Source organism: Rhamphochromis longiceps, linkage group LG3 (genome assembly GCF_057381845.1).
Source record: "Rhamphochromis longiceps isolate RC_006_pf linkage group LG3, R_longiceps_female_GT1.1, whole genome shotgun sequence".
Taxonomy (NCBI): domain Eukaryota; kingdom Metazoa; phylum Chordata; class Actinopteri; order Cichliformes; family Cichlidae; genus Rhamphochromis; species Rhamphochromis longiceps.
This window is the reverse complement of record NC_140559.1, coordinates 11,056,981-11,074,373: the sequence shown is the minus strand read 5'-3', so window position 1 is coordinate 11,074,373 and position 17,393 is coordinate 11,056,981. Positions and strand designations below refer to the sequence as shown.

General features: G+C 42.4%; 1 protein-coding gene across 2 annotated transcripts in view; it reads right to left on the bottom strand.

Moving 5' to 3' along the window:
- Window positions 1-1,023: 1,023 nt before the first annotated feature.
- Window positions 1,024-17,393, bottom strand: part of LOC146672893 (protein NLRC3-like) — a 35,278-nt gene continuing 18,908 nt past the window's right edge. For both annotated transcript variants that reach the window (XM_085401652.1, XM_085401651.1), the window contains 3 exons: window positions 10,731-10,904; window positions 1,825-1,871; window positions 1,024-1,680 (listed from right to left, as the gene is read on the bottom strand). In XM_085401652.1, the coding sequence (XP_085257778.1) occupies window positions 1,127-1,680; window positions 1,825-1,871; window positions 10,731-10,904 (775 nt within the window). In that variant the 3' untranslated portion in view covers window positions 1,024-1,126. The remainder of the gene's footprint in view (window positions 1,681-1,824; window positions 1,872-10,730; window positions 10,905-17,393) is intronic.

Genomic DNA, 17,393 nt, shown 5'->3' with positions numbered 1-17,393 from the left:
GTTGTTTGTTGCTGGTTTTTAGTTTGTTTTTTGTCTGTTTGGGAGCTGACACAGTCTCTATGGAGATGGGTTTTTGGGGAATTAGCAGGAGGAGAGAAGCTGCAGAGAGGCGTGTAAGACTGCAACTCTGCTTCCTGCTCCCAACTCTGGATAGTCATATTTTGGGGGGTTTAATAAATTTGTCCATATTTCTAGAAATGAGAGCTGCTCCATCCAAAGTGGGATGGATGCCGTCTCTCCTAACAAGACCAGGTTTCCTCCAGAAGGTTTGCCAATTATCTATGAAGCCCACATCGTTTCTGGGACACCACTCAGACAGCCAGCAATTTAAGGAGAACATGCGGCTAAACATGTCACTCCTGGTCTGATTGGGAGGGGACCAGAGAAAACTACAGACGGTATGCAGACAGGATGGGAACCACAGAAGAATGATTAGGGGGGAACTCAGGTTTCAAAAGGTGGTTGACTGGCTAGGATGTAATGAAAGGAAAGGAGTGGTTCTACGGTTTCTGAGAAGAACGGGATTGTTTAAGAGGATTTAAAGAGCTAAGTGCAGTCTAAGTAACACCAGAGGGTGGTAGTATTGCAACTCAACTTCGATGGAAGCTGCTGTTAAACTGGAGGAAGAAGGAGAAGAAGAAGCGTGAGGTGTGCTTTTTTCCCCCCTCTGTGGCTCTACACCAATTTTGGTTAGGTTTTGGACAGACAGCCTCCTTCAACTAGCGAGTAGACGGGCTTGTGGGCCCTGAGAGTGTCTCCCCGTGTTGAGGTGTAAAGTACGAAGTGTGCCTCCCTTGTTTGTTTGGTAGTTTTTCTTTTGTTGCTGTGATTGTTTCCTTTGTTTCGTTGGCATTAATGGTAAAACGGTGTTGCCGGCTCTTTAAGTTAAGGTTATTTGTAATAAAACTATATTATCATAGAACAACTGTCTGTTTGACTTTTTACTCTGTTTTCGGACTCATTTGTTACTGATCCCCACACTCACACCCCTAGACCTCTTTGTGGGGACGTAACACCATGAATCTGAAAATGTGTTTGTGAGTGAAAGAGACAGACATGTACAGACTGAACTATCTGTTCAACAGTCAGAGTGTTTCTCTAACAGGAGACACTCTTTACACTCCACTCAGCACAGGGACACTGAGGAACCAGACCACACTCTAAACCCAGGGTAAAGAGTTTGAGTGAATGTGGTGTTGAAGGTGTGGAGGTGGGTCAGAGTGTCAGAGGAGACTCTGTAGAAGGACAGAGTGCCAGCAGGACAGTCCACATACACTGCTGCTCTGTTAGAGACAGAGGAGGAGGAGGAGGAGGAGGAGATGGAGGAGGAGAAGGTGGTCTGTGTGTCTCTGTTATTGTGACAGACAGAAAGAGGCTGATGATGAGTGCAGAAGAGTCTCCAGGACTGATCATTCCGTCCAAACAAACATTTATCCCTGCCTCCTTTCCTTCTGATTTTTCTGTAAGTCACTGATATAAAAACGTCTCCTCTCCACTCGACCTCCCAGTAACAGCGACCAGTCAGACCATTTCTACACAGCAGCTGTTCCCAGTAATCAAATCTGTCTGGATGATCAGGATATGACTGAACCTCCTTCACATGTGTCACCTTCCTGTTGTTGTCAGACAGTTGGAGCTTTGTGTTCACTGTGTTTGTGTCGATTGTGAGTTGACAGGAATCTGATGGAGAGAACAAACACAATCCAGCTGCAGTTATTGATCATCTGTTCATTGATTGACACTTTGATGATGACTCCTGACATGATGAAGATGGTTGAATGTGTGCTGCTTTGTTTTCATGAATCCCATTAAAAACACACTTACACTTCCTCAGACCTGGTCTCAACCATCGGACTCCAGCAGGCTCCACCCTGAAAGGAGGAGGGGGGTCAGAGCAGCACAGTCAGCAGGCACACATGGACATTACATGGCTCTCATACACATGAACATTCACAGTGTTCATCAAAGTGAAAGCCCGGGGGAATGAATTGTCTGTGGTGTCTGCTTTTCTGTTAACAACACTATGTATCGTCTGCCTGAAGGAAGAAATGTGAACAGTTTATCTCCATGATGTGAAAGGTCTGTAGAGATGTGTTTGTTCCTCATTCTGGACCTTTACAGGTCCTGGATGGAGGAAAGACAGCACAGATGAGCCTCTCTAAAGACCTTATTGTCTGACCCCGTCATGCTTCATGACTGAGGCCAACCAGACAGTGATTGATGGCAACAGGACGGACTGGATGATGCCATTACTCCAGACTGCACAGGGTTATATCTTTGGATTAGTTCTGACACATTCATCAACACCATATCTCCAGTCATTGGAGGAAATATCAGAGGAGAAAAAAGGCAGATTTTAACTGGAAAAACCACAAACATGTTTAACCAATCATTTCAAACAACAACTCTGCAACTATTTCCCTAAAAATGCAGCCGAGGCCTCAGGCGGTTTTAATATAACCATTTCAAACTATTTACAGAACAATCAGGTGTTCTGCATCAAATAAGAAGCCACACAAATAATTTGTGCCACTGCAAAAATAGTTTGTGTCACTATAAGACAGAGGAGAACAGCACAGGGATAAACCTTCAGGTCTGACAGCAGGAGGTGGATCACTCCTGTTTTCCATGTGGAGACAGCGTTTATACTGCAATCTGCCTTTGGTGGCTTTAAGGCAGCAACTGTGACAAGGTCACTAGTAGAACTGACACACAAACACAACGACTACACTACACACCAACTACACACTATAGCCACCAAACACGCTAAACATCACAAATCGCTTACGTATCAAACCTCTCTCTCTTTCTTTCGCACGCTCTCTCTCTCGCCGGTGTCACTGCCAAAACTTCCCTCTCTTCCCAAACAACCAAATGCCACGCGTTGCCATATCATTTTTTGATTGGTCGATATGGTACATTTTTCCAACAATAGAGAAGGGGTGTTTTTTTTTTTCTTTTTTTCAGTCCCAAGCAGAGAGTGTGTGCTAGTGCTGTACGTAAAAAAACGCAATAAATACATTGCGTGTATTTTTTAACTTAACTCTGGTTTTACGTGCCCTATCAAGAAGCTAAAAGGGACTGGTGTGTATTTAAATGAACATTTAACGAAAAAGACTGCTGAAATTGCAAGACAGGCACGCAGCCTGAGAAAACAAAATAAGATACAAGCGACATGGACGAGGAACTGCAAAGTAATGATAAGACTAAATGGCAATCCCGCAGAAGCGAAAGTTGTGATGATAAGAGAACTCAGAGACTTAGAGCAATATAAAAAATCAGGAATCTGCTATGGAATCTATTGAAAAAGTGATGATTGGATAATGAACAGTGGGTATGGAAAGTGTTTCTGGCCTTATGGCTCAAAAACAATGGAAACAACAACAACAAAAACAAAAACACATAAATGACAAGTTTGGACACAGATTATAGGTTTCCATTCAGAGATATTGAAGAGGAAGACTTTGATTATGAAAAGGACTGTCAAGGTGGTTATTTTGCCACACATGCTGAGAAAACGAACTTCAAAACGTTTAACTATGCAGAGCACAACATGCATGACCCTGAAAGTAACATTGACCCAGATACCCACTTCTACAATAACACCAATAATACTTGTGAGTACTATACAGATGACCAATTCAATGTGAATATTAAAATGGCAAATGCATTGTCGGTCATACATTTCAATAGTAGAAGCCTGTATAAAATTTTTTCTAAAATTACAGAATGTTTAAGTAAGTTAAAAAAGTTTAATATAATTGCAATATCAGAAACATGGCTCGATAATGAGAAAGTTAGTGAAATGGGACTGGAAGGATACGAATTATTTACAATGAACAGGGTGAATAAAAAAGGAGGCGGTGTTGCTTTATATGTAGATAAAGTTTTGAAATGTAGTCTGATTGAATGCATGTCAAGCACCATAGATAACGTATTGGAATGTGTCACTATTGAAATCCATGTTGAAAAAGCTAACAATATAATTATAAGTTGCATCTATAGGACACCAGGTTCATGCCTTGAGATATTCAATGAAAAACTTGCTGCTATGTTTAGCAACCTAAATGATAAAAAAGTGCAAATAATTTGTGGTGATTTTAATATAGATTTGCTAAACCCAAATGGACATCAGAAAACAACGGATTTCATAAATACAATGTATAGTAACTCCCTTTTCCCTGTAATTATAAAACCAAGTAGAATAACAATTGATACAGCTACATTGATAGATAATATATTCACAAATAAAATTGACCATGAAATAGTAGGTGGACTTCTTATAACTGATATAAGCGATCATCTTCCTGTTTTTGCAATTTTTCAAAATTATTTTGGGATTAAAACTAAACAAAAGAATCAAATATTTGATATGATACGACATAGAACAACAAGAGCCATTGCTGCCCTCCAGGTGGACTTAAAGGAACACAATTGGAATGAGGTTTTTGCAAATGAAGATTCAAATAGTGCATATGATGCATTCTTATCAACTGTAATTTCACTATATGAAAAACATTGTCCTTTAATGAAGATCACTAGAAAGCATCACAGATCAAATAAGCCATGGATCACAAAGGGGATAGAAGATGCATGTAAAAAGAAAAATAATCTATATAAGAGATTCATAAAACAGAGGACAAAAGATGCTGAAATAAAGTACAAGTTATATAAAAATAGATTAGTAAATATTATAAGAACAAGCAAGAAAGAATATTACCACAAATTATTGGAGCAAAGTAGAAGTAACACACAAGAAACATGGAGGATATTAAACAGTATAATCAAAAAGGGCTCAAAAAATAAGAATTATCCAGATTATTTTAAAAAAGATAAAGATATTGTGCTTGATAAAACTAAAGACATTGCAAATGAATTTAATGATTTCTTTGTAAATGTTGGCTTTAATTTAGCAAAAGAAATTCCAGAGTCAAGAAATAATAACGACCTAAATAAACATATTACTCAGAATGTGTCCTCCATGTTTATTGGTGCTGCAACTCATAGAGAAATAATTAACATTGTGAAGACATTTAAAAATAAAAAGTCCACTGACTGTTTTGGTATTGACATGATATTAGTTAAAAGTATTATAGAATATATAGTGCAACCTTTCGCATACATTTGTAATCTGTCCTTTCAAACTGGTGTGTTTCCCTCACAAATGAAAATAGCAAAAGTTATTCCCATCCATAAAAACAGAGAGAGATGTCAGTTTACCAATTATAGGCCAATATCACTACTCCCACAGTTCTCAAAAATCTTAGAGAAATTATTTGTTAATAGACTTGATAAATATATTGAGAAGCATAATCTCCTAAGTGATAACCAATATGGCTTTAGAGTGAAAAGGTCCACTTCGATGGCAGTGATGGAACTTGTTGAAGGGATATCTAATGCAATAGATAATAAGGAATATACTGTTGGTGTTTTTATAGACTTAAAAAAGGCGTTTGATACAATTGATCATTCTATATTAATGAATAAACTAGAGAGATGTGGCATAAGAGGGATAGCATACAAGTCGATGAAAAGTTACCTGGATGAAAGATATCAATATGTCGAATTCAATAATGTAAAATCTAAGCAGTTGAAGGTAACTTGTGGTGTTCCTCGGGGCTCTGTGCTGGGCCCTAAATTATTTATATTATATATAAATGACATATGTAATGTTTCCAAACTGTTAAAATGTGTATTTTTTGCTGATGACACCACTCTGTACTGCTCAGGTAAAAACTTAGAACAGCTTCTGACTACAGTGGAAAAGGAGTTAAATATATTAAAAAACTGGTTTGATGTAAATAAGTTATCATTAAATATAAAGAAAACAAAATTGATTATTTTTGGCACTAGACAAATGAAAAATGTATCTAAAATCAGGGATAATGGAATTGAAATTGAAAGAGTGTACGAAAATAAATTTCTTGGAGTGATAATTGATGATAAGCTGAGTTGGAAGTCTCATATAAACCATGTGAAAACAAAAATGTCAAAAACCATTGCTATTCTCTATAAAACAAAGCATGTCCTGAACAAAAAAATCATTATACACACTTTATTGCACTCTGTTGCTTCCATATGTGACTTACTGTCTGGAGATATGGGGTAATGCATATAAAACGAACACTCTTCCTATTTTCAAGTTACAAAAAAGAGCTATAAGAATTATAAACCAATCAAACTATATCGAACCAACTAACATTTTGTTTATTAATCTGAATACCCTGAAATTTTATGATTTAGTTGAATATAAAATGGCACAGATAATGTATAAAGCACAAAATAACTTGCTTTGCCCCAGTACTCAGAAGCTGTTCAAAGTCAGAGAGAGTCAATATGACTTAAGGGGAACAGATTTCTTTAAGGAAAACAAGATGAGGACAAATATAAAGCAGAGATGTGTTTCTGTTAGAGGAGTTAACCTGTGGAATAGTTATGACAGTGATTTAAAAAGGTGTAGTTCATTTTCCTTGTTTAAAAACATGTTTAAAAATAGAGTATTAGAAAAATATATAAATCAAGAATGAAAAGAGCAAAAAAAACCCAAAAACAAAACAAAAAAACCCTCTTGATTCTTTTGCTTTGATGTAGTTACTTATCTAAGGTGGAAAGTTTTTTTGTTTTTTTTTCTTGTTTGTTTGTTTGTTTGTTTGGTTTTTGCTTTGTTTTATTATTTGCTTCGAGCTGCATGCAAAAAGATATTTTGTGAAAAGGGTTGGCGTAATAAGCAAATGCTTCAGCCAATACCTTTTGATTAGCCTTGTCTCATGCTTTCTTGCTTTGTGGTAGATCTTTGTTCTGTCTTCACTGAGATATTTGAATGCTAATCAATAAAAATCAAATCAAATCAAATCAACACAATTAAAAACTGGTAAATAGTTTGAAGTCCGCACTTTCGACCCAAGTTGAAACTGAGATTCTGGGTCGCTGCGTCTTGTTACTGTGTTGTCTTAAATTGGTCATGTGATTTTGACGCCCCGGTGTGTCTGTCGACTCCCGAAGATTAACATGTGACACCCTCTTTTTAAAGAGACCAAAAGTAATTGAACAACTGACAACGTCCATTTCATGGGCAGGAGAGGACAATTCTTTCGTTATGCCATTTTCTATTAAGCAGACAAAAGGCAGAGGGTGGATTTGAGATGTGGTGCTTACATTTGGAACAGTTTACTGTAAACTAGAGGTGGGCGGTATAAACGGTATACCATAGAAATGATATAAATTTGGCCAACGGAAGAGGTTTTGACTATACCGCTCTACCGCGATAGCGCATGTTGATGGTTTCGTCAAGCTGCGCCTGTTTTGGTTGAAAGCATCATCTGCAAATTATGCCGGGCCGCAGTAATAGCAAAGAAACGAAGCATGTTTTGGACTATGTGGAAAACCAACAACTGCGCTTCCTCCCTTTCTGTACCGTTGATTCATTAATGTTGAATTGTCTCACAGCTGCTTTATTCCCATGTTGTTGCAGTATATGAATGACTAACCTCGTATTGTGGATGGATTATCTCAATTGTTCTCCTGACTGAAGTTTGGTCCATTTACAGCATCCTGCCATACGATTGCATTTGTCTCTAACCATCAGGAAGCTTCACGTTAACTTTTATCGAGTGGACAAGTGTTAGCGTTCATCCTCCAGCTTCACTGTTTATGTTATGCTAACATAGCTGTTTTGCTAGCAATCACATAGCACATCATTATATATCAGCTAGCCCAACTTCAGTAACCCTACAAACGTCACTGCTGTTTACTTTCCTGTCTTCATTTATGTTGGAAGTGACAGCAGAGCTGTACGTTTTATTTTTTCTAGAAATCTCAGTCAGAACATGCTATATCATGTTTAGATGAAAACTAGCGAGCTAACTTCCTCCTAACCTGTAATGCCATTAAATGTAATAAATTCTTGTTTTCATGGATGACTGGATGTTAAACTTAATTGTAACACCTGGTAAAGCAGCAACGCTGATTATTTTATTAAAGATGAAAGAATTTAGACAGTTTTTAACTCTCAGTGAAGCGTCAGTGTTCGTCTGACTTTGGGACCTGAAGCCAACAGAGTTTTGGACCCAGATTACTCAATGAGGCTTCTGGCTACGGCAGTTGTAATGCTCTGACAATCCATCAAGCACTGCAACTTCATAGTTTACCAAAGTTTCACTAAAACATTTTTTGACAGATTTTTGTGTACCACATAAAATCGGCTCGAGGTCAGTAAGCACAACCAGAATTCATACATAAGACGCACTGTTGATTTTTGAGAAAATTAAAAGATTTTAAGTGCACGTTATAGTATGGAAAATACAGTATACATAAGAAAATAATATATTGCGATATATATCATTACCGCATGTGCTTCAAATTATACTGTCATTTCGATTTATGGCCATGTCGCCCAGCCCTGCTGTAAAGAGATAATATGCAGGCAAAGTAGCTCTCCATGCAGGTGACACAAGCCATCCTTAAGCTATGACAAGAGAAAATAACATCCAAGAAACTGCTGCAATATTAGGAGTGACAAAATCTCTCATCTTAACTTTCTGTGATTAACTATCTTAACTGTGGCTGTATCCCAATTCAGGGTCTGCAGCCTTAAAGTACGCAGCCTCAACGATCCTCAAGGGGCGCGTACTCAAAGACCGCTAAGGCCGGAAGTGCGAGGCTTGTGAAATGGGACGGTCTAGCCTCCGTTGCGCTGCCCAGGTTGCCTAGCAACCATGATACTAACAGCTGGAAACGTGTCATACAGCTTTGTTTGACAGAAATGAAGGAGAAAATCTGTTGTTCATTTGTTTGTCTGTGAAGGTTCTCAGTCATCCAGGTCATCGTAGTCAAAGGAGCTTGCAAAGAAAAGCGTCTGGACTTCTTTAAGTTGCTTGAAGACGTTTCACCTCTCATCCGAGAAGCTTCTTCAGTTCTAAGGTCAAATGGTGGAGAGTCCCAGATATAAACCTAGTGGGAGTGACCCCCCACAGAGGGACAAACGGACCCCCTGATGATCCTCTAATCGCCTGACCCAAGGTGTGAAACTGGGTGTGGGCCCCAATCAGCCAGAGTTTCGGGTGAGTTCATTGTGAAACCTGGCCCCACCTTATCATGCGAATTCCTGAGATCAGATGGCCCAGGATGTGAGTGGGCGTTAAGGCGTCTGGGAAGGATCTCAAAACTGGATTATAGATGGCAGAGAGTTGGTGTCGTAAACCCCGCCACATGGATGATACAGCAGAGGATTGGGAGAATGTCATGTGGTCAGATGAAACCAAAGTAGAACTTTTTGGTATAAACTCAACTCGTTGTGTTTGGAGGACGAAGAATACTGAGTTGCATCCCAAGAACACCATACCTACTGTGAAGCATGGGGGTGGAAACATCATGCTATGGGGCTGTTTTTCTGCCAAGGGGACAGGACCACTGATCCGTGTTAAGGACAGAATGAATGGGGCCATGTATCGTGAGATTTTGAGCCAAAACCTCCTTCCATCAGTGAGAACTTTGAAGATGAAACGAGGCTGGGTCTTCCAACATGACAATGATCCAAAACACACTGCCCGGGCAACAAAGGAGTGGCTCCGTAAGAAGCATTTGAAAGGCCTGGAGTGGCCTAGCCAGTCTCCAGACCTCAACCCCATAGAAAATCTGTGGCGGGAGTTGAAAGTCCGTGTTGCTCGGCGACAGCCCCAAAACATCACTGCTCTCGAGAAGATCTGCATGGAGGAATGGGCCAAAATACCAGCTACTGTGTGTGCAAACCTGGTAAAGACCTATAGTAAACGTTTGACCTCTGTTATTGCCAACAAAGGTTATGTTACAAAGTATTGAGTTGTATTTTTGTTATTGACCAAATACTTATTTTCCACCCTGATTTACCAATAAATTCTTTACAAATCCTACCATGTGAATTCATGGATTTTTTTTTCACATTCTGTCTCTCACAGTTGAAGTGTACCTCTGGTGCAAATTACTGACCTCTGTCATCATTTTAAGTGGGGGAACTTGCACAATCGGTGGCTGACTAAATACTTTTTTGCCCCACTGTATCTGGGACTCTCTGCCATTTGACCTTAGAACTGAAGAAGCTTCTCGGATGAGAGGTGAAACGTCTTCAAGTAACTTAAAGAAGTCCAGACGCTTTTCTTTGCAAGCTCCTTTGACTGTTCATTTGTTTGTTTCTTTCTACATGAGCTTTGATCATTCTCTGTAGGATTAAGCTCAGCTATTGAACGGCGTATATTTTAAAGTAAAGGCTTTAAAACCAAGTTAGTACAAACGTCACTAATGTCACATAACTCTGCCGACATGTGGCCAACAGTAATGTTTTAATGTTCTTCGTTATTAAACATTTGCACATAAATAAGTGACATAATATTCAGTACTTACTTAAAGTTTACTCTTCGGGCGCCCCCCATCCGCCGTTTTTTTTCGGCAAAATTATCCACACGCACCGCCGCGCTATGCATTCTGGGATATGTTGGGCCACGAAGTCTACACTGCCACAGCCTTAAAATTCAGGGAAATGAAGGCCGCATTTCGAGCAGCCTTTGAAGTGGGACAGCTTTCAGCGCGCCGCTGTCACGTAATCGGCCTTGAAATGCGGCCTTTAAGGCTGCAGACCCTGAATTGGGATACATCCTGTAATTGTTCATGTCTCATCTGCAGGAAGCAAACAGGAAGTGAGTTAAGGACACAGGAAATGTTTCCAGCTCTTCCTCCTCTATCAGACATTCTCTCCATACCTGAGAGTGTCCAGTCTCCAGCCTGGATCCTTCAGTCCAGCCGACAGCAGCTTCATTCCTGAGTTGCCAGGATGATTGTAACTCAGGTCCAGCTCTCTCAGATGGGAGGGGTTGGAGCTCAGAGCTGAGGCCAGAGAAGTACAGCCTTCCTCTGTGATCAGACAGCCTGAAAGACTGCAGACACACAAAACATCTGAAGCTGTTTAACAGTGTAAGGTAACAGCCTGCAATATTAGAGAGAAAGCCCCAAACATCAGACAATCCACTGTGAGCAGCACTTGGTGATGGTGGGAAGAAGAACTCCCTTTGACACAAAGATCCTCCCAGTGAAAACAGGCTCCAGGAGGAGCATCTACCATGACTAAGAAAGATGGCGCCGGTGAGGTCGGCTGCCGTCACGACTGCTCCGACCACTTTTTCTTTGTCTTTGCTTTTTAAGTTAGTTTTCAGCGTTTCTAAATCGGCAAAATCATCACCATTGGGTACATTAGGTATGACCGTGACACTCTTGTTTCTATTGGTATACAATGTACTCACAATTCGAAGTTTTTAACACCGGATCCGAGCTGGCCGAGTGAGATCTTGAGGGAGAACAAAGGGAAGCGGCGGCCTAGAGGGAAGCGAGCCGGCGTCAGGAACAGGCTGAGAGCTCGTGCACACCGCACACCTCTGCCTAGCATCCTGCTCGCCAACGTCCAGTCACTGGAGAACAAGCTTGACGACCTCAGGGCCAGGATAAAGTTCCAGAGAGACATTCGGGACTGCAATCTCCTCTGCTTCACCGAGACATGGCTGAACCCAGCGGTGCCGGACCACGCCATCCAGCCGGCCGAGTTCTTCTCGGTTCACCGCATGGACAGGACATGAGACTCGGGGAAGTCAAGAGGAGGCGGCGTGTGTTTAATGGTGAACAACAACTGGTGCAACAGTGCGAACGTTGTTCCTCTCACACGCTCCTGCACACCAAATCTGGAACTACTGTCCATCATGTGTCGTCCTTTTTATCTACCTCGGGAATTTACATCGGTCATTATAAGTGCCGTTTATATTCCACCACAAGCGGACACGGTCACCGCCTTATGCGAGCTGCATGAGGCACTCACACAGCACCAGACACAACACCGGGACGCTGCGCTTATTGTGACGGGGGACTTTAATAGCGCCAACCTCAAACGCGCAGCGCCGAACTTTTATCAACACATCACCTGCCCCACCAGAGGTGAAAGGACACTAGACCACTGCTACACTACGGTCAAGGACGGCTACAAGGCACAATCCCGCCCTCCGTTTGGCAAATCTGATCACGCCGCCATCTTCCTCATGCCAAAATACAAACAAAGGCTGAAACAGGAAGTTCCGGTTCAGAGGAAGGTCGCGCGCTGGACGGATCAATCAGTGGCCGCGTTACAGGACGCACTCGATGACGCAGACTGGGGCATGTTCAGAAACAGCTCCGATGATGATGTCAACGTGTTTACGGAAGCGGTTGTGGGATTCATCGGGAAACTAGCGGATGATACCGTGGAGACAAAGACTATCACAACGTTTCCCAACCAGAAGCCGTGGGTGGATAAAACCATCCGCGACGCTCTGAGATCCCGCACCGCTGCCTACAACACGGGACTCACGACGGGGGACATGGACCCGTACAAAGCCGCGTCATATAACGTGCGGAGGGCGGTGAAAGAGGCGAAGCAGCGCTACGGGAGGAAACTAGAGTCACAACTCCAACAGAGTGACTCTAGGAGCCTGGGGCGGGGACTAAGGACAATAACGGACTATAAAGCACCAACAACCGGTATGACGAACGCGGCCGTGACTCTGGCAGACGAGCTGAACACTTTCTATGCTCGCTTCGAGGCTGCAGCTAAGGACTCCAACGATGCTAATGCTAGCGGCGCTAACGGCTGCAGACAGGAAGATACTGCCAGCACCGGAAACGTGCTCGTCATCTCCGAGCATGAAGTAAGGAGAGCCTTCAAGAGAGTGAACACCAGGAAACCAGCAGGACCAGACGGCATCCCAGGTCCTATCCTAAGAGACTGCGCATACCAGCTAGCTCCTGTGTTCACTGAGATATTCAACATCTCTTTATCTCAGTCGGTGATCCCCACATGCTTTAAAGAGTCCATCATTGTTCCTGTCCCGAAGAAACCCCACCCTGCTTCTCTCAATGACTATCGCCCTGTAGCCCTCACCTCAGTAGTGATGAAGTGCTTTGAACGCCTGGTCAGAGACTTCATCATTTCTTCACTACCAGACACACTGGACCCACTACAGTTCGCTTACCGTCCAAATCGTTCCACAGACGATGCCATCTCTCATCTCCTCCACACATCACTCACTCACTTGGACACTAGAAGGGGGAATTATGTTAAAATGCTCTTCATAGACTACAGCTCTGCATTTAACACCATAATTCCCTCCACACTCACCACCAAGCTGGAGCATCTGGGACTCAGCTCATCTATGTGTCAGTGGATCTCCAACTTCCTAACTGGCAGACCACAGGCAGTAAGGATGGGCGGACATGTCTCAGCCTCCACCACTCTCAGCACTGGAGCCCCCCAGGGGTGTGTTCTGAGCCCCCTGCTGTACTCTCTGTACACATATGACTGCGTGGCCACTACCAGCTCCACCACCATCATCAAGTTTGCTGACGACACCGTCGTGGTGGGCCTGATCTCTGATAACAACGAGACGGCCTACCTGAAGGAGATTAGGAATCTGGAGAACTGGTGCCAGAGGAACAACCTCCTTCTAAACGTCAGTAAGACAAAGGAGCTGATAGTGGACTTCAGCACTAAGCAGGAGAGGAACTACCAGACCCCTGTCATCAACGAGTGCCCAGTGGAGAGAGTGGACAGCTTCAAATACCTCGGAGTTCACATCACGCAGGACCTGTCATGGTCCTGTCACATCAACTCCGTGGTGAAAAAGGCCCGTCAGCGTCTCTACCACCTCAGACGCTTGAGAGAGTTCCAACTGCCCTCCAAGGTGCTCAGGAACTTTTACTCGTGCACCATAGAGAGCATCCTGGCGGGAAACATCTTAACCTGGTTCGGGAACAGCACCATGCAGGACAGACGAGCTCTACAGAGGGTTGTGCGGTCAGCTGAGCGCACCATCCGCTCCGAGCTCCCTGACCTGCACTCAATCTACAGCAGGCGGTGCTGGACCAAGGCCAGGAAGATGGTGAAGGACCTCAGCCATCCCAACAACAGACTGTTCTCTCTGTTGAGGTCAGGAAAGCGATTCCGCTCCCTGAAGACCAACACAGAGAGACTGAGGAGGAGCTTCTTCCCGCAGGCGATACGGTCTCTCAATCACACCACCACACAGTACTGACCCACACATACAGTTCTTACACACACACTGGACTTTCTGGACATTGTTTTCACTTCATCACTTAAATCACTGCTGCTGTTATTGTGTATATATTTATTTATACTTCTTGTGTATTTTGTTCATACATTCTTATATAGTTCTATATTGTGTATTTTGTATTTTGTTGTACAGTTATTTTATTTTCAATTTAATTTATATATTTTATCTTATTCTTTCCCAGTGTGTTGTACAGTTATTTCATTTTTAACCTTAATTTATATTTTATTCCTTCCTAGTTAAATTTACCCTTTTTAATTTTTCATATTTATTTCCTATCTTATTCATAGCCTTTTCCTTTTTTGTTTTCTTTAGGTCACGAGCAGTTGTCCAAGCATTTCACTACATATCGTACTGTGTATGACTGTGTACGTGACAAATGAAAATTTGAATTTGAATTTGACTGGTTGCAGGGTGAGGGGAAAGAGAAGAGATGAGCTCAGAGAGACAAGAACAAAACACAAACTAAGGAGAGAGAAGACAAAAGTTAAGGACATGCAGTAGTGACATATAAAAGCATCAGGAGTGAAAAGAGGGGAGAAGAAAGCAGAGCATCATGGGAAGTCCACCAACAGCCTGAGCCTATAGCAGCATAACTAAGGGATGGTTCAGGGTCACCTGATCCAGCTCGAACTATAAGCTTTATCAAAAAGGAAAGTTTGAAGCTGATCTTCAAAGTAGAGAGGGTGTCTGTCTCCTGAACTCAAACTGGGAGCTGCTGCCACACCCAGTCCAACATAGCCAGGCTTTCTTTGCTGCTTTGACAAAACCTCAAATCCCAGTCAGAGATGATGAGCATCATCACAGTGATGATCATTTCTCTGTAACCCAGGCTTCCTGCTTCAGGATCTGTGCACGCTCACAGAACAAGGAGACCTTTAAACATCATTTCACTAAATGGATGGACTGAGCTCAGCCTACAGATGAACTGGTGCCAGAGATCATAAAGAACATCAAACAGTCAAATTCAACACTTTAATGGAAATATGAGATTAATGCTGCAGACAATCATGAACCTGCTGAATTCATGAACATCAAGAATGCAGCGAGTGGTAAAATAAAGATTTGACCTCAGTGTGCTCAGTGTTCCTGTCTATTCCTAACATATTCCTAACATGATAGCTGCACTTTAGAGCTCTAAAACTGGAACTCACACATGTTTAAACTCTACATGTTACTCAGTACATTCAGCTCTGACACTCGCCCACAGTCCAACAAAGGAAACATGGAGATCACATCAGTTTGTCACCAAAGTCTAATTATTAGGGCAACTTAACCTGTTATTATCTCGTTAACTCATTAATTGATTAATGTCAGCAATTATTTTAATCACAGTTTTCAAAATCATGATTATTGAAAAGTGCTCACTGGCTCTGAATATAAAAGCCATGGGTCACAGGAGAGATGTTGATCAGTGCTGACTTGAAATGGGCGTCATTATGCGTCTCAGCCAATGGGAGCATTGAGGGTGGGCCTAATACTACTGCAGCGCTCACATGACCCAGGACAGAAAGAAAGGGGCGGGGACAGAAACATGGAGACAGGTACAGATCTTTGACATGTTCATTTTAAACTGTTCCAGGAGCCAGTGTTGATACAACTAAAGTTATCTGGAAGCAAAGTTGAGTTTTTTATCACCGGAGTGCTTCATGTCTGAAGTTTTACTTAAATGCATTACACGCTGTTGATGGCAGCAAACAAACCACCCAAACAAACAGAGGTGGGAGGCTTGGGCAGACTACGTAGATTCAGCTCGTGGGAGGAGTCTAAATAAACCAAAGAAAGACAAGCTAACAAACGCCACAGTGAAGTGAGTAGCTACAAACTGCAGGCCGATTATTGTTGTTGAAGAAGTCGGTCTGAGGAACGTTCTTAGGATCAACAAATGACGGCATGTATGAGCCTCAAGACGCAGAGTCACAAGAAGAACACATGAGCTGTAGAAAAAGGAGAGACTACGAAAGCCACGGCGTTACAACATGAACCAGCTGTTGGTCTCTCTGGAGACTACTGGGCGTGGCTGGGTAACCATGGTTACCTGGGAGTTACAGAAACGTGCAGAACATGTGATTCATGTTGCACAGCAGTGGGACATTTGAAATAAAGTCAGCACACTCAGTACAGATAGTGCATCAAATATGATGCTGCTGCCAGACGTCTGCCTTTGAACACGTCCCTGCATCGCGCACAACACCAAGGTTGCCATGGCAATCCCAGCTGACAGGGACAAAGCGCACAGCTGGAAGCCTGCAGGTATATTTAACATGATGCATTTCTCAGTGTCCTGTCGGTGTGTGAGAGACAAACAGCCTCTGTATATGTGTGTAAATACAGCATGAATATGTAGAGGACATGTTTGTGGATATAAGTAAATGAAAGCTCTGCGTCATTTGAATCTTTGACTCTTGTTTCTGTTGCAGGTCTGTGACTGAATTTCTGGGAGGAGAAACGTTGGTTTCATGCTCTGTGATTCTGTGTTTTGTCATCTCTCTCAGGTGATGCACAGCTCAGATGATGACCCCGCCTACGTGGTCAAATTCAAGTCTACATTCAGAACAGACCTGGAGACACGCAAGAAAAATGCCAACATTGTATATGTGAAAACTGCTGCTGGAGCCAGATTCAAGGAGCTCAAGTGTTTACCCAGATCTTACTGAACTTACTGCAGGAACAGAGGGTTGTTGGAGGGAAACCTGTGGAAGCAACAACATCCGAGCCACCAGAGAAAAAGTTGGCCCTGTTGGTGCTTCATCAGAGTGTGAACAGGAGGAAGACTCAGCTGAGAACAGTGTGGTGGATACAGAGCAGAGCCCACCATCAGTACAGAGGCCTGTCCATTAGAGTGCTGCTCCAAACATGCAGCACATGTACTTGGCCACAGCTGCAACATCTGTACCTGTGAAAGCTTCTTCTCTGTTGCTGCTCATATTGTGCAGAAGAAGAGAGTTTCTTTATCATCAGAAAATGTCAATGAGCTTGTGAGTCTTAGCAGCTGGCTCGGTGTAGAGGAGGAAGGAAATGTCAAGTCAGAGGAAGATAAATGCAGTTCATGTTGTCAACTCAACCTGGACTGTTGAAAGAGTTTTTGTCTTGTTCTGACTGAGATTCTCCAAAGGAAATCCAGCACAAACACACACTTCACACACTCAAAGTCCTGCACAGTAAATGAGCTGATGAGCGTTTGTGCTGCTGCCTGATAACAGAACAATAGTTCTGCTGCTTCCTGTTCTGGAAACACACATTTATAAATGTTCACTTGCTGTTGATCAAAGGTATGTT